The sequence below is a fragment of the Phyllostomus hastatus genome, unplaced genomic scaffold (assembly GCF_019186645.2).
Source record: "Phyllostomus hastatus isolate PE091 unplaced genomic scaffold, TTU_PhHast_1.1 phas_scaffold_182, whole genome shotgun sequence".
Lineage (NCBI taxonomy): Eukaryota > Metazoa > Chordata > Mammalia > Chiroptera > Phyllostomidae > Phyllostomus > Phyllostomus hastatus.
In genome coordinates this window covers 19802093-19829059 of record NW_025334013.1, presented here as the reverse complement: position 1 = coordinate 19829059, position 26967 = coordinate 19802093, and the positions used below count along the sequence as shown (strand labels likewise).

The following is a 26967-nucleotide window of genomic DNA, read 5'->3' as shown; positions in this document are numbered from 1 at the left end:
GAGGGTCAGGTCCCTGGTGTGTGTGTGTAGGGGGGGGGGGGCGGTGAGAGGCAACCACACATTGATGTTTCTCTCCCTCTTTCTCCTTCCCTGTCTCTAAAAATAAATAAATGAAATCTTAAAAAAATAATAGCAGCAGCAGCAGCAGGAGTGAACCTAATTTATGAAGTCTACCACGCTCAGCATTTTAAACGCTTTATCTCATGTGATCCCCAAATACCTTTGTGGGGTCAATACTGTCACCACCTCCGTTTTCAAGGTGAAACAAAGACTTGGGGCGGCCTAAGTGAACTGCCCACAGCCACACGGCTGGGACCCAATGGGATCGGAGCTGGAACAGAGTCTGCCTGCCTGCCCCAGCTCGCCACCTCTGCAGCAGAAGGACTTTGTAGGGAGGCAGCTCTGGGTCCCTGTCTCCAGCCACCCAGTCTTGGAAAGAGGAGGCCCTGTGTCTACAGGCTGTGACCTTGAGTTAGAAACCATCCCACATCCCCACCCCCACCCGGCAACTGCTCTGGCAGTTAGGTCCCCAGGGCTCCATGCCCAGCCGAGGCCTGTCCCTGTAGTTTTGGCAGAAATAGGCCCCTCAGTCTTCTGGCAAGTGGACTTATCCAAAATAACCAAGACCTTGGGAGAGAGAGGGCTCTTCCTCCATGGCCTCCTTCCCGGACGGGGAAAAAGAGGTGAGGGCAGATGCTCTCTATTTCCACGTGGAGGAACAGAGGTCCAGCGTGTGGGGGGTCGGGGGGGGGGGCTGCCACACTGTAAGTGTGTGGCAGAGGGGGCAGGAGCCCAGGGCTGCAGGACCTGCAGCTCCTGCCTGTCCCCCTGGGTGGACTTCTACTGGCTGAAGTTCAGCTGGGCACCACTCCCCTGCGCAGGGCCGCCTATGGGGAATTTGCTTACACTCACTTCCTCTGGGAAGTCTCCCCTGAGCCCCTGGATCAGGCTAGGCCTCCCCTGAAAGCCACCACGGTAGTTTTGTGTCTGCCCACCCGAAGGTGAGCTATGTGGGTGTGTCTTATTCATGGTTGTCTCTCCAGAGCCTGTCTCAGGGCCCAGCACAAGGCGGGTGCTTTATTAACTGAAATGAATGGCTCCCCTAAGCTTTGGTTTGCAAATCTGTAAAGCAGGGTTAATGATAACACCTACATCATGGATTTTGTTCTAAAAGTTCAACAAGAGAATGTAGTTAATGCCCTCAGCATGCAGTAAACGTCAATTATAAGGTGGACGTTATTATTGACAGTGCTTTGTGAACTGTAAGGAGTCAGACACTGAGCCATCTCCTTAAAGGAGGTGACTGACCGCTTGCTGGTGTGCAGAAGTCAGAGAAAGGGCAGCGGGTGGGGGCTGCAGCAGCCAGGCAGGTGAGGGACAGAACTTCTGAAGAAAGATGAGGAGGGAAGGACCACAGCAAATGCCCAGAGCTGTGCATGGAGATCAGAGAAGCCTGGAGCACTGGCAGCGTGTTTGGGGAGTTGGACTGCTGGGCAGACAGGCGCGCAGCAGACATTCCTCTGGGAGGGGCCAGCACGTGTGGGGAGGGCGTGCTGGGTAGGGTCACACTTTCCTGGGAGCAGACAGAAGGCACAGGGGCGGTTTAGCCACCGAGGGTGCCCCCGGTAACCTCCCGGCCAGTGGTCCTTGGGGAGTGGCCAAAGAACCAGCTAGACCAGGTTTGCAGTCTGGGTTCCTCTCTCTTCGTGTGACCTTGTCAGTTCCCCTCTTAGTTCCTCGCCTGTAAAAGGGGGGCCAAGACGCCTGCTCTGTGAAGAGTCAGCCAGAGGTTTGCCGGCGTGGTCATCAGACCAAGGGCAAGTTTCCCTTCTGCTCTAGGGTCTCTCATCTCTGCTCTAACCCCAAGCTGGGGAGAGACTGGGGGATGGAAGACGTCCGTGGCGTGCGCCACAGCTCGCCGGCTCAGAGCCCCCAGCTGCTTCCTTCTCGGATTCCGAAGAAGGCCTTGAGGCCAAGGAAGGGAGCTTCTCCTGCCAGCCCGGAGCAAGGGCCTCGAAGGCCAGGCACCACGCTGACGCAGGCTAGCCTGGCACCACTTGCTGTCCCCTCCACTTCGGCGGGCTGGGGGATGGGCGGCCACCCTGTAGAGGGTGAGCAGCCAGCTTGGGGCTTCCTATTTCGGAAGCGGAAGGCGGGGAGGTGTGGGCCACGCCTCCTCACGTGATGCGTGAGCTATTTAAAGCGGCAGCGCGGGCTGGGAGGCGCGGATCGCGGAGTCCTCCCTTGCTAGCTTAGTCGCTTCTTCTTTCTTAGCTTAGCCCAGCCTCATCATGGTGGACGCCTTTGCAGGCACCTGGAAGCTAGTGGACAGCAAGAATTTCGATGACTACATGAAGTCACTCGGTGAGCAGGGCTTGGGATGCTAGGCGGCGGTGGGGCTGGCCGCGTGCCCAGCCGGCGCCGCGCTCCCTCTCTGGCTGGTACCCTGCACGCTTGCAGCATCTCTCCCGATCAAGGTTGGGGATAAGGGTTGCGGGAAAGGGGGCAGCCTGGGCTAGGCATCCGCGGCCTGTTGGGAGGGGTCTTTTATGGCCTGAACCTGGCAAGAAGGATTCTCAGAAGGGGAGGCTTAAGGAGGTAGATGTGCTGGTCCTGTGGGGGTTGAGAGGTGCTTTCCAGGAAGAGGGGTGTATGTTCTGGAGGGTTTGGGTAAAAAGAGAGCATTGATCCAAGGTGGGAGGCTAGCCAGGGGAGGACGAGAGCAGCAGCACCCGTGGTTTAGGAATTAAAAATTGTGAACACAGGGAGGGAATGGGCTGTATGGGGAGTGTACTCTGGCTTACGGAATTGGGGGATTCCCAGCAGGGGCGAGATGGAAGAGTGGGTGACTCGGGTGATGGGACATTATGAGGAGGTGAGTTAGGAGTCCACACAGTTAGCAACAGCCTCTGCTTCTCCGTGTTGGGTTAGGGGAAGGGATTTCCTCTGGAGGACACCCTCGTTCTCACCAGTCTCTGACCTTGTCCTGCAGTGGTTTGTAATGAGCCTTTAATCACAGTGGTAAGGTGGGACAAGAGATCCCGACATCAGCTACAGCCCAAGGCTTTGCTACTCACTAGGGAAGGGTGCAGTGGAAATTGGGTGTCCAGGGTGCAACAAAGGGGCCTAGAGCAAGGCCAAGACTTGTTAAGGGCAGGGAGGGTCTTTGGTCTAGGAGGGTGTGGTGTTGGGATGCAGAAGGATAAAAACTCAAAGAATCTTATAGGTGAAGTCCTTGGAGATCCCCATACCTTGCTTAGTTCAACAGATGGGGAAACTGAGACCCAAAGAAAGTAGAAACTTGTCATAAAAATTCCACAGCAGAACAGAAAACCTAGATTTCTTGATCTGCAACCCAGATCGGTTTCCATACGGGCGCTGTGGGTGGGAGTAATTGGAACTGCTTATCTAATGAGTGTCCTCAGCCCTTCCCCTCTTGGAGCTCTGTGCTTGGATGGAGAGGGTGGTAGCCTGGCTTGGAACCCCCAGCTCCGGGATTACCCTAGATCTCCTGGCTGGCACAGGGAAAGCGTTCCCTTCCTTGCTCCCAGGGAAGGCGGGCTGGATTGCAGCAGATGTCCGAAGGAGGGGGGAAGATCCACTCCAGGCACCTCTCACCCCTATTCCTAACCCTTTCCTGAAATAGGGACCACAAGCGTTGGCTCTTGAGGTCTTAGGCTGGGCACTATGTCCAGCGACTTCTGGGCAGCTGTTGGGAAAGGTGGAATGCCCAGGGCTAGTTCTGCCTCTCACAGCAGACATTCCAACTGAAGACTGGTTCCCTGAGTGAGCTGCAACGTCCTCACCACCCTTGCTTCCTTGTCTTGCCCCAACTTGGGCTAGGGGGCTGAGAGGCCACCCAACCTGCTTTTCTGGTCCTACCAACAGAAGGGCTGAGGCCCACAGGGAAGAAAGCCCCTCCTCAGCTCTCTCGGTAAACGGCTCCGACTTCATTTCCAAGTAGAACCCACGTCTCCTCAAGCCCCCTAAATTCTGTCAGCCCAGTTTCATTCTCGGCTCCTCCCGGCTTGGTCCCTCCCTCACTCTCCAGAGGATTCATTCCTTCCTCAAACACTCCACCTCTCCAGGTGGGTCCTAAGCAAACAGAACTCCTGGTGCCAGATCTCTGCTGGCGGGTGGGGTGGAACTGGCCGCACTCACTCTGACAGTTGAGGGGTAAGGCCAAAGTCCCTCACTGGCCAGGCGGGATGGGCCAGCTGCTTGTGCCCTTCGTTTTAGGCCAACAGGTCTCAGGGGGGAAAGGCAGTACCAGTGAGCACAGGCACACATCACGGGAGGCAGGGTGGCCCAGCGGGAACAGCAGAGAATTTTGGAGCCTAGGTTCAAATCTAGGCCAATCACTTACTCTCTGACTTTGGGCAAGTCGCTTTACCTTCTGAGCCTCTGTAAAATGGGGCTAATAAAAACCAGCACCGTTAACGGCTTTTATGAGCATTTCAAGTACAATAACCCATGGAGGGCATGGGCTAGCTGCCAACAAGCACTATGGGGACATTATGCACACCACCTCACTCCACTGGGCTGTTCCTACTTTGCCTCTGCCCTGGAGGATAGCTCAGCATAGCCTCCTGAGGGCAGAGGGGCCAGGCAGTCTTGGGAGGTTGGAGGCAAAGGGGCAGACCGCAGGGACACGCCTGAGATTGCCTAAGAGCTCCTGGTTCCCCACCCTTGCAGGACACTCGGGCTGTGCCCAGCACCCAGGGAAGCCATGTTTGGGTTGGGAGTCCCCATGGGCCTTAGACTGGGAGCCAGCAGACCTGGATTTGAGTCCTGACTGCACCACCACTGTGGGCCTCTCCTGTATCTGTGCAGTGAGGCAGACATGCCCTTGTGCCTACCTCCTAAGTCTGCGATAAGCACCAGTGTGTCTCGGGGTAAAATTTCCAAAGTGGAACACTCTTCTCCCAAGGCCTTGTAAGGCAAAACTCACATTTCTTAGCCTGTGGTTGAAAACTGCCCAGGTATCCTGGGAGGGAGCCCTGTGCTCCAGCCGTGAGACACGAAAGCTGAGCAGTTAAGTGAGCTCTGCAGTCAACCAGTTCAGGTTTGGGACCCTGGCTTCAACTCTTATCTCAATTTTCGCATCTGTCCCCTTGTATTTGGTCTCATCCTCTTCTCCCCTTTCCCACAGCCAGCGAGTTGTCTGTTGAGCTCCTTGTACCTTCCCTCTGCCCTCAGGTGTGGGTTTTGCTACCAGGCAGGTGGCCAATATGACCAAGCCTACCACAGTCATCGAAATAAATGGGGACACTATCACCATAAAAACCCAAAGCACCTTCAAGAATACAGAGGTCAGCTTCAAGCTGGGTGTGGAGTTTGATGAGACAACAGCCGACGACAGGAAGGTCAAGGTGAGTAAAGGAAGGGGACACGGGTGATCGAGGATGTTGAGACCCTGAAGGGGAATAAACCGGCAGTCTTGCATCCTATTATTGCACCCTGAGGGGCAGGCGATTATGGGGGATTGAAATAAAACAAGGGCCATAGCAGGAACAGTGCTAAATGCATGTTGGTCCTGTCCTCTCGTTTTCCTCCTCTCTTCTTGAGAAGCATGTACCAGCTGCCCCTGGGAGTGGCCTGCAGGGGGCCGGGATGTTCTGACTTGTGTCTACGCCAGTTCTGGCTGGAGGGTCACTGCATGGCACGCAGTAACTCTGGGTTTCTTCCCCCTACCATAGATGGGGAACTGGTAGCGGCCATGGCCGTTACCTCAGGTGTTTCAGGAACGAGGGCCAGAAGTCAGGGCCCTCCACTGAGTTAGTAGGTCATCCTGGCCTCCAGCAACAAAGGACGCAACTGGGGATAAGGAGCTGAGACCCACTCAGATGCCTCCTCTTCTCCAGTTGCCACCTCCCAGACGTGGCCAGTGACCCTGAGGAAGTGTTCCCAGTGCTGCCAGTCCACAGGCAGGATAAGCTGTGGTCTGCACAGGACTTTGTCTTGGGTGTGTTTGTAGAGTCTTCCAACCAAGCCTTAGTCCACCTCCTTCCAGGGATGAAGAGGGCACCTACCTCCAGCTCAGGGCTTGTCACCCTGCAGTGGCTTTCTTGGCAACTTGCTTGGGCCTCCCTGGGCGAGGAACGCGAGAACAAAGGGGATTTGATCTCTACAGGGTGCCCCACCGGACACTACCCTTCAGTGCTTCAGCTGTTTCCTCCTCCTCGCAGCTGCCCCTAGGAAGGGGAGCGTCTGGGCTCTTCTTTGTGGAGGAAACCGATGCCCAGCCTAGGAGCACACGGGAGGCTGGCAGCAGAGAGCTTGGCTGGTGCCTAAAGATGGCAGCCTACCTGGGAAAGAAACAGCTGCCCCGAACACATGCCTGTACCTCCTTGAACTAGCCCACCTTCTTGAGGGGCAAAACTCCCAACTAAACAAGTTTCCTGGGATGCCAGGCTAAAAATAATTTGCTGCGAGTGGGCAAAAACTAAGGGATTGGGAGTAAGGTGGTGCTAAGGATACATCACCTCCCAGCCCCAAACACATGTATACAGCTGTCTCAGATTCTTCCACTGAACTCTGCTCAGTCAGGGCCCCTTAGAGCCCCCAAATTCCTGGAGGAGAGACCTGGGAGAGCTGCCAGGTAAGAACCAGCTGATACAGGCTGGTAGCACCCAGAAGACTAAATGGGCATTTGGCCAGAGCCATGGAACAATCCAAGGGCACCCCGACCCAGGACCTGGCAGTTGCTGCCCACTTGTCAGCTGAAGGGGTCATATGATGTGGACCAAGAGCAGTAGGAACACAGGGAGGGAAGTCTAATTTTCCAACACCCCCTCCATCATCCTCATGGGTCTTTCAGACATTATGTGTGATCACTAGACGGGAGTCTCAGGACTCCTCACCAGTCTTTCCCAGGGATATAGGTAGGCACATGCCCCTTGTATCTTAGGGGCACCGAGGCTGTGGCATCACTTAATTCAAGTACAGGTTAAATGTCCATCTTGAAGGCTGGTAGTGCTTCTGAGAGCCAGGCTGCCTGTCTCTTCCTACTTGTCCAACACCTGAAGGCCCCTCCCCCAGACAGGCAGCGGTGGAGCAGAGGCTGGAAGTGATCTAGACATCGTGCAGGGCTAGGTTGGAGGTGGGCTGCCTGAGCTCTGGGCCTAGCACCATCATTAGTTTGGGCCAGAGGCCCAGGGACCAGACCCCATCATGCTGTCTCAATCCTGGCTCAGATCACATCTCAGGCCTCCACCCTCTTTCCACAGTCAACTGTGACGCTGGATGGAGGCAAACTTATCCACGTGCAGAAATGGGATGGGCAAGAAACAACACTTGTACGGGAGCTCGTTGATGGAAAACTCATCCTGGTAAGATGGACAGATTTGGAGCTTCACCCAGCTGATTACTACTGCTGCGCCTTCAGCCAAGCTTGTTGTAAAAAGCCGAAGTTTTCCCCTGGCCGTGCTGGCAGCTGGGACAGTGGGGAGTGGAGGACAGGCCGGGGGTGGCATTAGGTGGGAATTTTCTGTGTAGGGCTTTGGACTCACATCTCAGTCCTAGGTTTCAATCTGAACTTACAGGCTGTGTGACTTTGGACAAGTCACCTTCAAGTCCTCCATGTCAAAACAGGTCCCAGAAACCGCCTCTGCAGGGCTGCTGGGACGTCTGAAGGACACAGTGGGTGAAGAGCATACATAAGGCATCACTGACATGGGAGGAAGACAGCAGGTGCTCCACAGCCTTAGTCTCCTCCTGTGCTGCCGCTTTGCCTCACCCCAGAGGGGAAAACAGGGCCGGGTCTGATCCCGAGTCCCTAAGAAAGGCTCCCACCTACCACAGCATCCCCTTTTCCCTCCTCCCTAGGGCACTGCCACCACGTGTGAAGCCCGTAGACAGTGACAGGCTAGGGCACCGACGTGACGGCACAGTCCTTTCCTCATTCCAGCCCCAGCCGCTCTGAGTGCCTTTCACACCTGGCCTACTGCAGTGCCTGGATAGAGCTGGACAGGAAGTGGCGACCATGCTGGCAGATCGGTTTAGGGACAAACCTGGGGACTCCACTCAGAGAATGTAGGCTTGACTGAACACCCCCAGGCCCATGGGGGGGAGACAGCAGCCATCTACCCCTAATTCCGCAGGGCCTCAGGTTTCCACTTCAGCATCTCCACGGCAGACCTTCTTGGGTCAGTGTGACCTGCTTGCCGCATTCTTGCACTCACAGAGCAGAGGTCCCTGCAGAGTTACGGACAAGGTGACTGCCTTCGGTAGAAATGAGATATGCGGGGCCAAATGCTCACTGGGCGATCAGCTGTGGCAAGACCATGGGGCTGGCTCTATGTCACCAGGCTGGATGCCCTGGGCCTACCCCAAGTAAGGGAAGGAAGGAGAGTTGGTGGCCTAGCACAGTCCTTCCCTGGGAGTCTCTGGATATTTGTATTCAGCTACATGTCTACTACATGCTAGGTGCATCTCAGGCATTAGGGGTGAAGGGAGAAGAATGGTGCAAGGGAAAGAGAAACACTCTGAGATCTTGACCAAGTTACTTCCTCTCTCAAGGCTCATTTTCCTAAGTATCTAAAAAGGGATTACATGCATAACTTAAAAGACCTGGTACAAGTATTGGAAAAAACAATACATGTAAAGCGCCTGGCACATAGCTAGTAACTGAGGATTATTAGGATGGAGGTAGAGGGCTCCTGCCGTCAGGATGGAGAGCGGTCCCGTTTGTGCCCTCAGCCGTGCCCTAACCAGACTCTCTCCCCTTCCAGACACTCACCCACGGCAACGTAGTCTGTACTCGCACCTACGAGAAAGATGCGTGACCTGCCCGCTCCTTCACTGACTGCTCCTCTGCCAACTGCCCACTGGACTCAGCACCAGATTGCCTCATTTTTTCCTCTGGCATTTTGTATAAATTCACCTCGGTTGGGGAAATTCTCCCAGGGTCAGGTGCACCATCCTGGATCCGGTTCCAGTACCATTGTGTTTGTTTTTCTAACTGCATCCAAAGAGTGTTCTGAGGTCAATAAAGCAGGGACAAGACAGCCCAGTTGCCTGTTTGCCTTTGATGACATGATGCTGGGAGTCTCGGTGTCCCCGTGTCAGAGAGTGGGCAGACACATCTGCCTGAAGGTCATGCAGGAAGAAGCACTGGAGGAGACTGAAGTGGACAGTCTCGGGGACAGTGGTAGCTGTGGCCCTGCACCACCTTACACGTACAGTAATGTAATAGCTGTACCTATACCTTGCCTTTACTTCCTCTCCAAATGGCCAAATGAGCTGGGCCAGCCTGGAATAATCAATCAGTAGCAGGGCTTCCCCAGGCCTGGCTGCTGAACTATCACCTCAGGCCCAGCTGTACTGAATGCCCTTGGGTCTGGATAGTCGCTCTTCTCTGTGCAATGCTGTGGTCTCCTTCCAGAACGCAGGCTCAGGACAAAGGACCCAGGCTTGCACCATGGTGGTAGGAGAAAATGCTCACTGGCCAAGATGACTGCTGAGCTCCCACTCACACCCCAGGCCATTGCTCAGTTATAAATTCTCGCTGGTCCTCAAGCAGCTCTGAGAGAAGAGGTCATCTGGGCATTAAAGAAGGGGACTTGTAAGTGATCTAAGTACCCGCTAGTACACCTGGCTCTGCACCTCAGCTGGGCCTCTCCCCACAGTCTAAGGTAACTTATTAAATGGTTTCCTGTCAATTCATGTAGACTCAGTGACTTTTAAGTCTGTAAGTTCAGTCTGGGAATAGCTATTTTAGCAATAAGAACTTTCAGTAAGTCTAAAACCAAACACACTTCCATTTAGTGCCAGGAATTTAAGCAGAAACCTGAAGTGGAACCAATTGACTCATACAGTGGTAAACACAAAGTGAAGCAATGATCTTGGCTTGAGTTCTCTGGTTTGGTGGTCTGGCAGAATGTCACACACAAGCTCAGTCACTGTGAACAATGGTTTTGTGGCTGCAACCATTGGCTGTCACTTCTAGCATAGTAAAATTATTACATTAGGGACATGGAAAAAGTGAGCACCACTTCTTACCATATTCTCAGACTGCCAGTCTCCTATCTGCCCCAGTGCTGGTTGGGTGCAGCAGAGATCACCCACCAATCAGCCCAGGGCAAACCAACAGGGAGGGGCCAATCACTCTGTCCTCCAACTACAGCCAGACTCACCTCCACAGCAATAACTGTGGCTCTAGCCTGGACTCCTGCACAGGAATCAGGCTCTGGCAGTGGCAGCTGGAGAGGATAATAGGACCTCCTGCTGAATAAAAGATGTTGGGTGAATGGATGGGTAAGCTGCAGGTGTCACTTGCAAATGGACCAGGAATGACAAGGAAACAACTCATTCAAGCAGATGCTTCTGACGTGTAACTCCCAAACCTGCCTGCTACTTGAGGGGAAGCCAACTCCCATGGGAGGGAAGTCATGGGGTGGGAGGCCACATTCTCACTACTGGGTCTTTTAGGAGCCAGGGCTGCAAGGCACAAGGCTCCTGGTTCCTTCTCTCAACCACCCCCTCTACTCTTTGCACCCTCACTCCTTGTGCTTCTTCTTGTGTTTCTTCTTCTTCTTCTTCTTCTTTGCTGCCTTGCTGTCTTTTGATGTGCGCCTTGCCCTCTTGCCTGTATCACTCTCAGAGTCTGAGCTGTCGGAGTCAGATGACTTCTTGTCTCTATGTTTCTTTTTCTTCTTCTCCTGGAAAGAAAATTAAACTCAACATGGTATGTGTGTATTTGCTTTAAAAAATCATGACATGTAATCCATAGGTGACCACTTAATAAATTATAAAATATTAATTAAAAAGAATAAATTAAACCTTCAATTATCAAGAAGAAAAATGCTCAAAGCAAGTAAAAGATCAAGTCATAATACAGTGTACACTCTAGATTCTAGTGTATTTAACATACTTGTACTCATACACACATGTACACATGCCTAACACACAATGTGTATATACACACATATTTACGTATACCTGTATGTATTTACAATATACAGAAAAAAACAGAGTATACAAAGTGGTAAGCAATATCTCGGGAATGTATTGAATAGGGAAAGATAGGGTTCTTTCACTTTTTATTTCATATAATTCTGTCCAGCCTGATTTTTTAAAAGATTTTATTTATTTATTTTTAGAGAGGGAAGGGAGGGAGAAAGAGAGAGAGAGAGAGAAACATCAATGTGCGGTTGCTGGGGGCTGTGGCCTGCATCCCAGGCATGTGCCCTGACTGGGAATCAAACATGCGATGCTTTGGTTTGCAGCCCGCGCTCAATCCACTGAGCTACGCCAGCCAGGTTCCAGCCTGATTTTTTAAACAAACATTTATTATTTTCATTTTTAAAAGCACAGATAATTAAAGCTGCAAAGAGTCCTTAGAGATCACCTAGTCTATCCGGAGACAGTGCTTCACACGCCCAAGGTCACAAAATAAGAGTAAGAGATTTAGGACTCCTGACGCCCACTCTGGTTTCTATTAGACCCTGCTGCCAGGGTAAATGACTGCCATGAATTAATAAGACTCTACCTGCTGCCTCTGAATATTTATCATTTCTAACCTTTGCAACAACCTTACAAGATTATATGATAAAGAAAAAAGTTCAGAAAGGATTTTCTGAAAACTCCCCACACCACCTTGCTGCCACAGTAACAGCACAAACTCTGGAAGGCAGATTCCCAGGCTCTGGGCAGTTTTTAAGCTTTGCATAAACCTTCTCCTTGAATTACAGATGTTTATATCGCCTTAGTGAAGTTTCTGAGAAGAGAGACTATGGGAAGAGAAAGAAACAGAGCAGAAGAGGGTGAGGCTCTTGCTCCTATAGGCTTTCAACCAGCATCCCGAAAGCTGTAAGGCTGCCAGAGTGATGCACCAGGTCTTAGAAGCTGGCCGTGACAAATGGTGGACACAACGCCGAACCAGGTATTAGACAGACCAGAGCTCTGGCTTTGCCATTTACTATTCTGTAACCCTGGGCACTTTATTTCACGATACTAAGTTTCCTCAAATGTAAAACAGAGTGACAAATAGCGCGAGAGAGAGAAAAAGAGAGAAGTCACGCGGCTGTGGTTAAGATTTAATGAGACAACATCCGCGGCCAGAGAAGCTGACAGCCACTTGCCACAGGCAGGGCTGGGATCTGCACGTGGATCACGGGACTGGGAATCCCCTGAATCTTCCTCTGTAGCACACAGCCTCTCTATACAGTGCTGGGAGGCCTCGTGGCATGATGACCAGAACTACAATTTTGTAATAAGATAGAGGGAAGTTCAAATTCCAATTTTATCACTTAGTACCAGTGTGACTTGGTAACAAGAGGCTTAACTTTTTTGAACCTTAGTGTTCTTTTCAGTAAATTGCAAATAATAACTAGCTACTTCAAAGGATGCTACGAGCATTAAACCTAAGTTCTAACTATAGTGCCTGATATATGGTAGACACTCAAGGGTCGCTAGAAGTAATGATTGTTCTCTCATTTCAGAGAACTCCAGAATGTTCTGACAACCTGGCCACACACCTATGGCAGATAAGTCAAAGTTCTGAAAGGCAATTAAACCAGATATTTTTTCTTGGAGTCTTCAGTGGAGTAGAGAGAGGGGAAGCTTCCTAGGCCCATATTACCAAGCTATAGAGACCACAGCTGGGAGGAGCTGAGAGTTGGCAAATTAATGGTCTGGTTAAGGTACTGCAGTTTCCTGGGGGGCAAGATCATGGAAGCTCCTCACAGGCTATACGGGCTTGGGAGTCTCACCAGGTTCTGCCCCTTAGACAAGGCAGGCTCCTGGGGAAGAAAATACACATAAATGCAGAGTCTGGCACCCATTCCCCTTAAGCCTGGCCCAGCCTGAGAAAATGAGGAAGGAAAGTAATAACGCTCCTTACATCCAAGTAGCACTCCAGTTTATCAAGCTCTCTGCCTCCCTTACCTTATTATAACAATCTGGTAAGGCCAAAATTCAGGAATTTTTAGTCCCATTTTACAAATGAGAAAACAGCAACTCAGAGAAAGTACATCAAATCAGTCAATGCACACTGCAGTGATGGGAATGTGGTCCTTTCTTACACAGAGTTTGGCATTATTTCCATCTTGCTCTCTCTCAAAGATGCAGGCTCAGGAGAAGAAAAGAGAAAAGCAAATCACTTGAGGACCCTAGCATGCCACAATGTGTACTCTACTTAATAAGGAAACTCTTAAACCTCAATCTTGATGCAAAAGCTCTTTTGCAACCCAACCAAAGAAAATCTAGTCCTCTAGCAGATAACATCATTTTCACTGTGTGTTAAAACTTTTCAGCTACAGAACAAACAACAATCACTTCAGAAGTTGTAGTTCAAAAGGAAACTTGGGAGCTGGGGTGAAAAACAATGGACAGCCAAAGGTGAAACTACCTTCTGGTCGCCCAACTGCATTCCAGGGAGAAGAGAAGACAGAGGGGAAAGGAATGACCGGGGTGTGAGCCCTAGGCAGACAGGCCAGGAGGGACCCAGCAAAGAAGCCATGGCTCAAAACTGCTCTCTAGGAAAAGCACACACCTCGTGCCACACCAGCCAGCCCACCGTGTTCTCTACAGTTCTGGAACAGGAAGGTGGCAAACCAGTGTAAGAGAAAAAATCAAAAACTGAGAAAGGGGAATAACAGCAACTAACATGTACTGAGTACATACTTTGGATGCCGAGCTAGGCACTTCTGACACGCCCCTCATCTAACCTTCACAGCAAATCTACTATGTGGGTATTACTACCCCTATATTTTCAGAAAAGAAAATAATAACTTCAGAGAGGTTGACTGAGATAAAGAGACTTGCCCGAGTGGTAGAACCTGTATTTGACTCAGTCTGGGTCCCAATGTGGATGTTCTTTTTAGCCCTGTCTGGATTACAGGTAGTATCTAACTTAGTACCTCCCAACCAAAAGGCACTGATTTGGTCAAAAAGCAGGCAAGCAAGCACTTACTATTTTTATTTATTCTTAAGAATTATTATTTTTTAACTAGTTTTTTTATTTATTGATTTTAGAGAGAGAGAAAAACACTGACTTGTTATTCTACTTATTTATGTATTCATTGGTGCTTCTTGTATGTGCCCTGACCAGGGATTGAACCCACGACCTTGACATATCTGGGTGACGCTCTAACCAACTGAGCTACACAGCCAGGGCTAAGAATTATTTTTGAGAAATGATTGATTCTCAAGAGATAATTTGATTCTCTAGGGTGAATTTTTGGGAAACAGGACAGAGGGTAATTCCTGGCTAGAAGTTCCTATAGAGCACCAGCTTATCACAGATTGGAAAAGGTAAGACCACAGGAAAAAAAAAAAAGTGTTATTAATCAACTCACAAATATTTACTGAACTTTACCACCTACAAAGCACTTTAGAGACCCATCATTACATATAGTGTTGCTTAGGAGTGACAACACTAGGATTTCTTAATAGAATTCATACAAATAGAGAGTAGTATTGGCATTAGTAGGAGATAACAAAGCAAACACACTCAGTGAGTGGAGCCTGGCACCATTCTTCCAAACCTAAGCCAACCTCATCGAAAAAGGGAGTAATAACTCCGCACAATCACACAGTACATTTATTCAACAAATATTTGGTGATTACCTTCTATGAGCCAGATATATCTACTGATTAATTTGGTTTTGATAATAGCTGGATGAGGTCAGAAATTAGGGACCAGGACCCTAGAAGGAACAAACTATCTAAGCAAGGAAAAAGAATAATTAAGATACTGGACAGGCCATGGAAATGATGTGAGAACAGTACAAAAGACAGGCTATGGACATACAGGGGAAAGAAATCAGTCATGGCCGGGGAGTCTGAGGACGCTGCGTGAAGGGCATGGACGTGCTGTGGATGCCAGCTTAGCGGGTGGAGCGGTGGCGGCAGTGCTGACGGGAGAAGGGGCGCGAGGCCCTTCCCACAAAGGGAGGGCAGACCGAGACAAATGCTTGACAGACCTTTCAAGAGTGACAAATTATCCCGTGTGGCTTAATCACGCACGGGATCTCATCCCTTCTCTCCTACGCAACACTGGCCCAGGAACTGTCCCTTCTCTTTTGCACCAATTTCCCCCTCTTTACTGGCTCATTCCTAAACAACAAATAAACAAATAAAAACTCTCCCGAACAACTTTAACCAGGCTGTTACCGCACCACTCTACTGTAATTGCTCTTGTCCAAGTGGCCAGTGAACTCCACACGGCCAAGTCTGTGGTCAGTTCTTGGGCCTCGTTTACTTGATCAGCTGTATTCAACACAATCCATTTTCCTTGCAACACACTCCTCACTTCACTTCCACCACATGCTCTTCCTTTTCTGCCGACTCTCCTGGCTGTTCCCTTTCAGTCTTCTTTGCTGGTTCGATCTCTAAAAGTTGGAACATTCTAGGGCTCACGTCCTTAAACCCCTTCTCTTCCCTGTATTTACTCTCCAGGTGATCTCATATATGAACTTAAATACCATCGATATGTAGATGGCTCCCAAATTTATGTCCTTTTTAGTGAAGTATACTTGACTTACAGTATTGTATTAGTTTGAGATGTCCAATACAGTGATTCAATATTTATATGCATTACAAAGTGATAACTATGATAAGCCCAGTTACCGTGTCACATTACATTATTATTGACTATATTCTCTCTAAATTTCTCTCTTACCCGCACCTCTCCTTTACCTCTGAACTATACATCCCGCTGCTTGCTCGACACCTCCATGTGGGTAATCCGACAGGCTCCCAACCTCTACGCCTTGCCCCCTCCCAGTCCTACTCCCCTCCAGCTTTCTTGCCCATCTTCATAGACAGCAACTCAAAACTCAGCCCCACTTCCACTCTTCTGCATTCCTTCTCCTCTTAGCTCAAATCTCCCTGTTAGTCATCTTTAACTGTTCTTTCCGACCTCATGCCCAGCCACTCAACAATCACTGTCGGCTCTACCTGCAAAACAGCCACACTTCACCTCACTTCTCTGCGCTCCCTCCACTCTCACTCCAGCCTAAGCCACCGCCATCTCACCTGGATTATTAACATTGGCCACTACCTGCTGCCACCCTTGCTTTCTAACCATCTAAGTTTACAAATAGCAGCCAAAATAATTCTCTTAAATGGTAATTTAGAACATGTCATCCCTCTAGTCAAAACCTCTAATGACATCTGTCTTGCTCTAAGTGAAAGCTGAGGTCTTCATATTCTCCTAGACAGCCCTGGGTTCCCCACACTTCCCTTCTTCTCATTTACTTCACTCCAGCTACACCGGCCTCCTTACCATTCCTTGAACATGCCAAGGTCACTCCCAACAGCTGGCTATTATAACTGCTGAAATGCTTTCTCTCCACTTATGAGTAGCTTGCTTTCTCACTTCCTTCAAATATTCACTCAAATGATGCTTTATGAGAAAGGCCTGCCCTTACCACCCTATCTGAAATGCCAAGTCACTTATCCCACCTGTCTCCAAACCAGATCTCCCTGTGTCTCTACCCAAATTAATTTTCCTCCATAAAACTTGCTTTGTATTTGCTTACCAGTTTATTGTCTGTGACCCCATTAGAATGTAGGTACATGAAGACATGTACCTGTCTTGTTCACTATTGTACCTGCAATGACCAGAACAGAGCTTGGTGCACAGCAGGTGCTTTTAATGAATCAGAGTGGAAGACAGTGTGTTTGCGAAGGGACTGTGAAAGATGATGCTGGGAAGTTGGACAGATTGTGAAGAGTCTTTTTTTTTTTTTTGCTTAGATTGTGAAGAGTCTTAAAGGGACTTAGACTTTATTCCACAGAAGGGGAATCACTGAATGAAGGCTTTTGCACAGACTATGCTGGACTACTCTCCATGCTCGAGCACATGGGCCCAGGGCTGGCAATCAGAGTCTCTCTCAGATGAGCTCCAAAAGTTCTCTGGACGACAGGACAGAGCCAGCCTTGCAGCCACGGGATGACATTCCTATTTCTGTTCTCCTATATATAGTCCAGCAGAGAGTAATTATAGTAGCCATATCAAAAGGAGAAAATTACATTCTGGATCAAATATAGCTAAACTTCACTATAATCAGTGGACAGCCTGATCCTGAGGCACATGCTTCCTCATAATATAACAGTGACTCAGAAAGACCCATGATGGCACATGACTTAAGTGGAAGAGGCCAGCAAAGCACAGACCACAGGTTCACAGGAAAATTATCCAGGACTTCGTGACAAAAATCTCTATTCCTGTTTCGGCCAACCACTTCATATCCCAATTCCATTTGCAACATAGTTTCTTCTTGTTCTAATTATGCCCAACAAAAATGACTTACAATTTTCAGACGAAAACTGTCACGGTACCAAATGGGTATATAGAACTAAACCAAGGCACACTAGGTTTTTGGACAAGGGCAGACATTCAGTACGTGCATACTCGATAAAAAGATTGGGGGCTCCGGGCCAGAAGACCTCTTACTCCTGCCTCTGCTCCTCCCTTTGTTGTTATCTACCAGCAGCAGGAGTCAGTCCCTATTACTCTCCAAACTGAGGGCAGGTCTCACTGAGCAATGGAACCTGAGGAGCTACAGACAGCAGAGATTACGGAGTCTATCTATTCTAAGGTAGCTCGTGCATGCCTATTATGTGCCAGGCATTATTTGGAACAGGTAACATCCTTTTTTTTTTTTTAAGGATTTCATTTATTTATTTTTAAAGAGAGGGAAAGGGAGGGAGAGGGAAACATCAATGAGTGGTTGCCTCTCTAATGCCCCCTACTGAGGACCTGGCTCTAGCCCAGGCATGTGCCCTGACTGGGAATCAAACTGGCAACCCTGTGGTTCGCAGGCTGGCACACAATCCACTGAGCCACACCAGCCAGGACTGGTAACATCCTTTCTTTATCCTAGGCCATTTCTCAGTTCCCCATCATGCCTAGAATCTTCTTCTGCCTTAGAGGCTTTACATTAGGCATTCCTCCCACCAGACTACAGAAATAAGTGGGACAAGGAAGTGGTCACGTGAGGAAGCAGAGATGAGACCCCAATACTCTGTTCCTTTCTGATTCCAGTTCTGGGTGGCCCAGCCATACTTCACTTCCTATCACTGGATTTCTATGAGATCCAATAACCCTCTTGAAGTAAGTTTCTGCCCTTTACCACCATACTTTGGATGCTTATTATTCCCCTTATAATATTAGCTGCTTGAGTGCAGATGCTACGTATGACCTTTATTTCATTTTGAGTTATTCATCATATATGCTTTCCACACAGTAGGCATTCCTGCTACCCACAACCCTGTTCAGCAACATGGACTGTGGAAGGCATTTCCCTTCAGATGAACCTGCTCGGTTCCATATTTGGCTCTCACAGTCAATTCATGCTAGAATGAGCAACTGAATCTGCCACTCTTACTCTAAAATATCCATCTCAGGTAGAAGTTTTTAGTATAAGGAAAGCCAATCTCCCTTTAGAATAAAAAATTTAGAGTGTAAAGAAAACAGATAGGAGGCCTAGAATCTTGATTTATGGTTGTAAACAGAAATAGATCAAAGGTAACATCAGCCCTGACAGGGTGGCTCAGTTGGTTGGAGCACCAAAAGGTTGCAGGTTCAATTCAAGGTCACGGCACATACCTAGGTTGTGGGTTTGATCCCCAGTCAGGGCAAGTACGGGAGGCAGCCAATCGATTTTTCTCTCTCACATCAATGTTTCTCTCTTTCTCTTTCTCCCTCTCCCCTTCCCTCTGAAAACAATAAACATAACCTTGGGTGAGAATTTAAAAAAAATAAAATAAAGATAACATCTAATGGTTGCTAAAGGTAGATGGTGACAGGGCAAAAAAAGTGCCCTATGGTCCTGATACTCAAGCACCTAACACGATACACAACAGACCTATATGAGACACTCAATACATATTTGTTGAGTAAATAAGTAATTAAAGAGCTAGATGGATTAATGGCTGAAATGTGGTATAATGAAAAGAATACTGGGGCCCTGGCTGGGTAGCTCAGTTGCTTAGAGTATTGTCTCTGATATGCAAGGTTGCAGGTTCAATCCCCGGTCAGGGCACATACAAGAAGCAACCAGTGAATGCATAAATAAGTAGTAAAACAAATTGATGTTTCTCTTTCTCCTCTTCTCTCTTTAAAAATCAATTTAAAACAAAATAAAACAAAAAGAATATTGGGCTAGTAACCTAAAGACCTGAGTTCCTATTTCTGCGCTCCCTTAGAGTTGTGTGACTTCTGGTGAGACATTTCTCTTAATCTCCACTTCCTTATATGTAAAACTGTGGGATAATAATACTTACTCTGACTACGTCATAGAATTGCATAAGGATAAAACAAAATAAAAATAGAAAAACAGTTTATAAGCTGTAAGTGCTAAATAAATATAAGACATAAAAGATAATAAAGGAATTTATAATGAAGTAAAAAGATAATGAAGCTAGATTATATTTTGGGAGAAACAGTGGACACCAAGGGGGAAGTTTTAATGGTTCCAACTCCCTAGAACACTTTTTAAACAAAGAGGATTTGCGAGTTAGATGTTCATATACACACAAGTATTTAAAAAAATAACTAAGGTCTGATGATTGTTACTGCCACTGTTCACAGACCATTTCTCTACTAGGTGAACAGTGACAGAGAGTAGGAGAATGAGCAGGGTAATGACCAAGAAGGTCATACCTAGAAGAGCTACATATCTAGCAAATGCTTAATAAATATTTTGATAAAATGAAATATGTCAAAGCAGCTTCAGAAACAAAGCAATAACTAATTGCAATAAGTGTATTAAACAATGGAAAAACAACCTTACTATGGAAGTGAGTAGTGAGATAACTACAGAACCATTTTAGGAATCTGACAAATATCATTTAGACCCTAAAAGGTTAGAAGAAAGCTCTGGCTGGTATGGCTCAGTGGACTGAGCATCAGACTGCAAATTGAAAGGTAACAGGTTCGATTCCCAGTCAAGGCACATGCCTGGGTTGTGGGCCAGATACCTGGTTGGGGTGTGCGGAGACAACCAATTGATGTTTCTCTGCCTCTCTTTCTCTCTCCCTTTCCCACTCTCTAAAAAATAAATAAAATAAAACAAAATAAAAGGTTGAAAGAGGCAAGAAAAAAATCCCTGAAACAAACAAAATCACAGTTAAAAATCTAGCTTTACTAAAAAAGTAAAATTACCTGTGTGCAGATATGATCTTATACGCAGAAAATCCTAAAGACTCCACAAAAAAACCTGTTAGAACTATTAAATGAATTCAGCAAAGCTGCAGGACAAAAATCAGTATCTCCAAATCAGCTGTATTTCTACTATACACTAACAATGAGCAATCAAAAAATTTTTTAAGAAAACAATTCCATTTACATCAAAGAGAACAAAACAGTTATTAGGACTAAACTTAAGCAAAGAGGCAAAAATGCTTGTACTCTGAAAACTACAAAACACTGCTGAAAGAAATTAAAGACAATACAAATAAGTGGAAAAACATCTGTATTCATGGGTTGGTTAATATGTCAATAATGCACAAAGCAATCTATGGATTTGATATGACCTTATCAAAATTCCAATCACATTTTTGCAGAAATAAAAAATACATCCTAAAATTCATATGAAATTTCAAGGGACGCCAAATACCCAAAATCATTTCAAAAAAGACCAAATCTGAAGAACTCACATTTCCTGATTTCAAAACTTACTACAAGGTAAAAATAATCAAAACAGTGTTGTGCTAGCATAAAGACAGACATAGAGACCAACGGTATAGAGTAGAGAGCCAGAAATAAAGCCTCAGGTACATGGTCAAATGATTTTGAGGAAGGGTGCCAAGACCATTCAATAGGAAAAAAGTCTTTTCAACAAAGAGTGCTACGAAAACAGGATAGCCACATGTAAAAAAAATGAAGTTGGACCCTTACTTTACTACACACAAAACACAAAACAAAAACGCAATTCCTCAGCACCCACCTGATGTGATACGGTGCTGTCACTGCAAATGAGCAGCGCCGAGACTACGTGACAAAAATGGAGACATGCTTCTGACAAAGTAAACCAGCAGGAAACAAAACTGTACGTACATTTTTATTACACCTAGGTGAAGCATTTAAAACGGCTGGTAGAGAATATGCGCCACAATAACAAAAACTCTGGTGAAGTAGTCAGATTATGGACTGCCTTTCCTTTGTTTTATATTTCAATAATGAGGTTACATAGTGGAAACTTCCCTTTTCCCTCTTTAAATCAACTCCTCAGATCTCTACAAGGAAGCTTCTGGAAACACTAACATCCAGAAATAAAGGCATGATAAACAAACAAAAAAAAAAAAAAAAAGAAAGAAAGAAAGGAAAAGCAATAAAAGGCAGGAGCCCTGGCCATGTGGCTCAGTCGGCTGGCGCATCATTCTGTGCACAGGGAGGCTGTGGGTTTGGCCCCCAGTCGGGGTGTGCGTGGGAGGCAGCCAGTTGATGTTCCTCTCTCACATCAGTATCTTTCTCTCGCTCCCCCTTCCCCTCTCTCTAAAATCAGTGGAAACATGTTCTTGAGTGAGGATTAAAAAAAAAAAAGAAATAATAAAGGTTTGTAAGGCTAAGTCCTATGTTTGGAATAAAGCAATATAGGCCTGGCTAATGTGGTTCAGTGGACTGAGCACTGGCCTGCAGACGAAAAGGTTGCCAGTTCAATTTCTGATCAGGGCACATGCCTAGGTTGCAGGCCAGGTCCCCAGTTGGGGGCATACGAGAGGCTACTAATAGATGTTTCTCTCCCTCCTTTCTCCTCTCTCTAAAAATAAAAATCTTAAGAACATAAATAAATAAAGCACCGGTGTGGCCTGCAGTTGGGTGGGCATCATCCAGCAAAGTGACAGGGTTATGGGTTCTGTCCCAGGGCACATGAGAGACACACTGTCATCAAAGATCAGAACAATCCCATTTTGAACTTAGCCCAAAGTCACATAGCTAGTAAGTAGCACAGAAGGGCCTCCAACCTAAGTCCGATGGACTCCAAGCCAAAGTGTGAGGTAGCTGTGGGATACTAGTTAGAGATGCGGAAGTCACCAAGGCAGCCAAAGTCCTAGAAAGGATGTGATCACCCAGGGAGAGAACACGCAGACCAATAAATTGTTATTCATACACTTGGCTAATTCTTACAGTGTTAAAATAGGCCTTTTCACCCATAAAACGGAGACAGTATGTAATCTGTAGATAGTGCCCACTGAGGACAAGGACTTTATCACAATTTTTGTATTGCCAGGTTTGCAGTGCCTAGGACAAGCGGACTGCAACAAAGGTTTGCTTAAGCTTTAAATAAAACAAAACCAAACCTCAAAAATTAACTGCCCACAATTACAAAAATACTATACAACATGAGAACCACGATTTTCTGACCAAAGTATAGCATAATTTTTTCCCATGTCCTCCGTGTAGTGTGTGACAAAGAACAAATGCACTGTTTTTCTGCACCACAGTGTGTTTCGTGAATTCTTCTGCTGTGAGTAGCACTAGGTAAGAGACAGAACTCAGTGAGACAAGACACTCTTATCCAAAGAAAACAATAAGATACGTGGCCAAAATTGAGGACGGAAGTAATCAAAACTAATAGAAAAAATATTAAATAAAACATCATACAGCCATAGGGCACAATACCATATGTTGCTCTTAAATCAAGTTTCTGAAGAACACTTAAGGGTATTAGAAAATGCTTTTGATAAGTATAATGAAAAGAATAGGATATAAACCATACCTAGTATGACCATAATTTTATGTTTATATGTATATGTAGTATCATTTGTGTGTGTGTGTGTGTGTGTGTGTGTGTGTGTATAAATTGTTACCTAGAAAAAAGATTAGAATATACCAAAAATACTATAAGAGTTTCCCTGGGTAGAAAGATTACAGGAGATGCTAATATTCTTTAGGTTTTTCAGTATTTCTAACGTATCTGGAAATAGTACATTTTCATTTTAAAACAAAAAAACATCTGATAAACAAAAGCAAGATAGCACTCACTTTCTTTCTTTTTCTAGAATTCTTCGTGGGGTCAGGCTTCTCAAACTCTGCCGACTTTGCTTCTTCCTTCTCTTCATCTTCATCAGGTATCAGAGAGTATTTGGTCCCACCTGGCTGCATGAAACAATCCTTTGCAAAGTGGCCTGCAGAAGGGAAGCAGGAAAGGTAGAGAGGGAAGAATCAGTCTTCCTCTCAGCAGGTGGATCTTCCCCAGAGGCTCCTGGAAGGGGCTAGCTGGTTCAGCAGCTGTTACTCAGTTCATTCAGAGCAGCTTTTGGATTCAGAGCAGATTTTCTGTCACCTCAAGAAAGCATTGCTCACTCAACCAGAGCCTGAGTAGCAGCTGGTCCTGAAGCTGTGAGAAACACTGGTGCTGCTTTGGAAATGGCGAGGATATGAGGATGCAGGCTGGTGCTGCCCTCTATTAGCAGTGGAGCTTAGCAATTTTTAAAGATGTGTTTGGAACTTATTCCTGACAACAATAGGCTGCTCCAGAGAGCAGAATGCTTAGTAGAGGGAGCCAAGTGGCAGGCCAGGGCCCTAAAGGAAGAGAGTTCTAGGGCAGCTGGCAGGAAGGCAGCATCCAAGCTAGCACACAGAGACACAGGCACAGTCACCTAGGGGCACTCAGCATTCACAGACTGTCAGGTCTGGCAAGAGCCCTAGAGATCATCAAATCCAACACTGCATTTGCAGAGAATATGAAGGTCCAGAGTAGAGAAGTAGCTCAAGGTCACACAGCAGCAAAGCTAAAACTTACCTGGGGTCTTGTGCCTCCCTGCCCTACGCTCTTTCTGTTGCGCCAAAACCAACCACCTTTGGCCCAGCCTTTGCTGGTTGGGCCTAAAGTGCTATCAAAGGCCCCTTTACCAGAGGCTACACAGCTGGTTTTGTCTAAGTTTGTTGTAGATCCTATCTCAGCGACACAGAGAACTGGATAAGATCATCAAAAACATACATAAACTACTCTGTAACTGAATCCAGAAGCTGGATGGTGCCTGGAAGAGGAATACAGCATAAAATTTTCCAAATGCAGGGAATGCTCCCACAATTGCCCTGAGGAGGTATTTTTTCTCTCAATTTTACTTTCCCTTCCTCACTCTAGATTAATGATAAGTAGGGGCCTAATCCCCACAACCTCACCCAGGGCACAAAGGATGCTACCAGTCATTGTAGAAATATCACAAGGCTGGGTAGATGGAAGGCCAGGGAGAAGCAGTGACAAATTGAGGTCACTCTGAAAACGAGAAGTTGGCAATCCCTCTCATTATAGCTCCAGCAAGGAAGTCAGGCTGAAAGAGCTCTTTAATATTTGAGTAGGACTGGAGGAAACCTGAGGAAACAGAGCTAAAAGTAAATGACTAGCGTGTGTTCTTTATTACTACAGGGATATTGTATTCAAAACTCTGAAGTTAAAGAGATGACCAAGAAAGGGTTTAACCTGGATCCTTAAAGAATATATTTTCAGCTGCTTAATTCTTGCAGCCGAACAACAATGGTCCTTGGAGATAACATTTAGAGTGTTAATCATAATCCAACACTCTTACCTCCCTGGCATAGCACCTGGGGCCTTGCCCAGGTAGGGGGGCATCAGCTGCAGAAGGTGGGGAGAGGTGGTGGTAACATATAACCAGGGCCAGCAGCAGAGTTAGCATTCAGAAAAAGAAAGGAAAAGTAGCAAGCCATGGACTCTGATGTAAGGCCATCACCTGGATTAAAAACAGGGTGAATTAAACTCACTAGGCTGCTCATCCACTAAAGGGTCTGTCTATACGGAGAGAAAGACTGAAACAGGCTTCACCTTACCTTTACAGCCACACTTCTTGCAGGTAGTGTTCAGGACAGCCTCAAGGGTGATCTTCTGCCCAGTGTAATCCTGGAAGGACCGTCTCCGCCTCTCTTCTTGCCTGTAATGAAAAGGATACTGTGTCTGTTGGCTCTCTTAAGAGTTGTGGCCAGAGATACTACAAGGTCATTCTGTGTGTTGGTTTTTTGTCTTGCTTTTGGCAGGCAGAAGGAAGAAAGAAGGAAAAGCATTGGGCATAAGAAGACATGTGGTAAAAGCAACGGCATGAAATAAGAGTTTTTTCATTCAAGACAGGCTCTGAATTAATAATTATGAATGGACTAGACTTCATCCAACTGATGAACAGAGGATAAAGACATAATTTACTCACCTCGCTAAGTCTCCTACAACCGTTACAACAGGGGTATCAAACTCATTTTCACTGGGGGCCACAACAGCCTCACAGTTGCCTTCAAAGGGCCGAATGTAGTTTCAACTCCTTCACCATTAAGGAGTAGTTACATTTATACAGTCCTAAAATGATTTTGGCCCTTTGAAGGCAACCACGAGGCTGATGTGGCCCCCGGTGGAAATGAACATCCCTGCCTTACAAGGTCACTCGTGGGTTGAAAAGATCTTCAAAGACTTCCCAGAAAATCAAGTCCAAATTCCTTACTTCGACATTCTGCCTTTAACCTACTTTTCCAGCCTTATTTTTACCTGTACAATATGCTCTAGCCAAACCAAACTGTTTTACGTTCTTCAGACGGTTCACTGCTTTTGCTTGTGCGGTTCTCTCTGAAATGCTCTGCCTCTCCTCCTTACTCCCACCTCCCCACACCAAACACGGTAAGGCTCAGCTGAAGTACCCCCTCTCCTGCTACCAAGTATTCTTCCCTGAGCCAGAATTCCTCTCTTTGTTCACATTCCCATAGCACATCTAAAAGTCCTAAGCTTTTGACCAAGGAATAATATACATAAAGGAAAGTGTTCCCAGCACACAGCTTGTGATTTTCACAATGTGAGCATATCCAAGTCACCAGTACTCAGATGGAGACAGAACACTACCAGCACCTCAGAAGCCCCTCTAGTTACCATGCCTCCCCCCGGTGGTAACCACTGCTCTGATTCTACCAGTGTAGACTAGTTTTACTTATTTTTGTAAATTATATAAATGGAATCATAGGATATGGATCCTTCTGTGTCTGTTTTTTTCCTTTTCCCACTTATTTGTGAGATCCATCCACACTGTTGTATGTAGTTCGTTCTAATTTGCTATATTTTGCTGTTGATGTAAAGTACTTGAGTAATTTCTATTCTGAACAGTGCTTCTATGGACTTTCTCGCACATCTTTTGGTAAACATACATATACTACATGCATTTCTACTGGGAAATGCCCAGCTCCAGGCAGCAGTGGAACTATTAGGTTGTGGGCATCCGCTTTAGCAGACACTGCCAGACAGTCTTCCACAGTGTGCTTAACAATAGGCCCCCACCGGCAGAGCCTAAGCACCCCCGTTATCTTAGCTCTTATTGTTTACCTTTACTGTAACACACAATACCTTCACAGAGGATGTACTCAGAAAATGTTTCACTGAAGACTGCTGCCTTAGTCACTCTCTTTCAAACTCTACCTGAACCCTGTACCCACTTCAGTCTTAGCACATATCACACTTTATTGCACCATGTATTTACGTTTCTTCTCTAGATTATAAGTACTTTCTGCAATATTTTACTTCTTTGTTTTCCTGGCACCTTGGCCCAAGGCAAGGCAAGCAATGGCTATAAATGTTGAAATTCCTTTGCTCTTCACCTAAAATATTTTTTTCTTTACCTGAATCTCTTTAACTTTAAACTCTGACTTTACCTAAGATTTTTCCAACCATTCTCTGGGTCAGTATGGAGTTCAACAAAAACAGAAATATTCTGTTGAAAGAATCACATTACCTAGAGAAATGCAGGATGACAATATCAAGGCAGAACAAAGCTTAGCCAGCATTTTCCTGGGATATGCAGGCTCCAGAGAGGCAAGGGGGAGGACAAAGACATTCCATGTTCTTGTCCCAGTCACTCTCGAAAGTTCAGCTAAAATATTATGTCTTTTATAATTCACTTTATTTTGTTAGATCTTTTCACTTTGCCTCACCTACTATACCATGTACAGGACTTCAAAGTTAAAGGCTATGCCTTATTCTTCTCTATATCTAGGCAGGTAGCAAGCATATTCCCTAGCACACCATA

The 26967-nt window shown here is 46.7% G+C and overlaps 2 protein-coding genes across 2 annotated transcripts in view; one reads left to right on the top strand and one right to left on the bottom strand.

Moving 5' to 3' along the window:
• The first annotated feature begins 2208 nt into the window (after positions 1-2208).
• FABP3 (fatty acid binding protein 3) lies at positions 2209-9008 on the top strand. The gene is made up of 4 exons (XM_045858860.1): positions 2209-2364; positions 5200-5372; positions 7230-7331; positions 8733-9008. Exons 1-4 carry the CDS (start codon positions 2292-2294, stop codon positions 8784-8786), a joined length of 402 nt encoding a protein of 133 aa, XP_045714816.1. The 5' UTR covers positions 2209-2291; the 3' UTR covers positions 8787-9008.
• A 755-nt stretch (positions 9009-9763) lies between these two features.
• The window catches only part of ZCCHC17 (zinc finger CCHC-type containing 17), a 53651-nt gene continuing 36447 nt past the window's right edge, over positions 9764-26967 (bottom strand). Inside the window, exons 6-8 of the mRNA XM_045858859.1 lie at positions 24746-24846; positions 22940-23082; positions 9764-10661 (exon numbers count right to left, since the gene is read on the bottom strand). Coding sequence (XP_045714815.1) covers positions 10500-10661; positions 22940-23082; positions 24746-24846 — 406 coding nt within the window. The 3' untranslated portion in view covers positions 9764-10499. The remainder of the gene's footprint in view (positions 10662-22939; positions 23083-24745; positions 24847-26967) is intronic.

Coding starts and splice junctions, on each gene's coding strand:
- FABP3 (XM_045858860.1), top strand. CDS start 2,292: ATGGTGGACGCCTTTGCAGGCACCTGGAAGCTAGTGGACAGCAAGAAT. Junction 5,373..7,229: donor CCGACGACAGGAAGGTCAAG/GTGAGTAAAGGA, acceptor CTCTTTCCACAG/TCAACTGTGACGCTGGATGG. Junction 7,332..8,732: donor TTGATGGAAAACTCATCCTG/GTAAGATGGACA, acceptor CTCCCCTTCCAG/ACACTCACCCACGGCAACGT.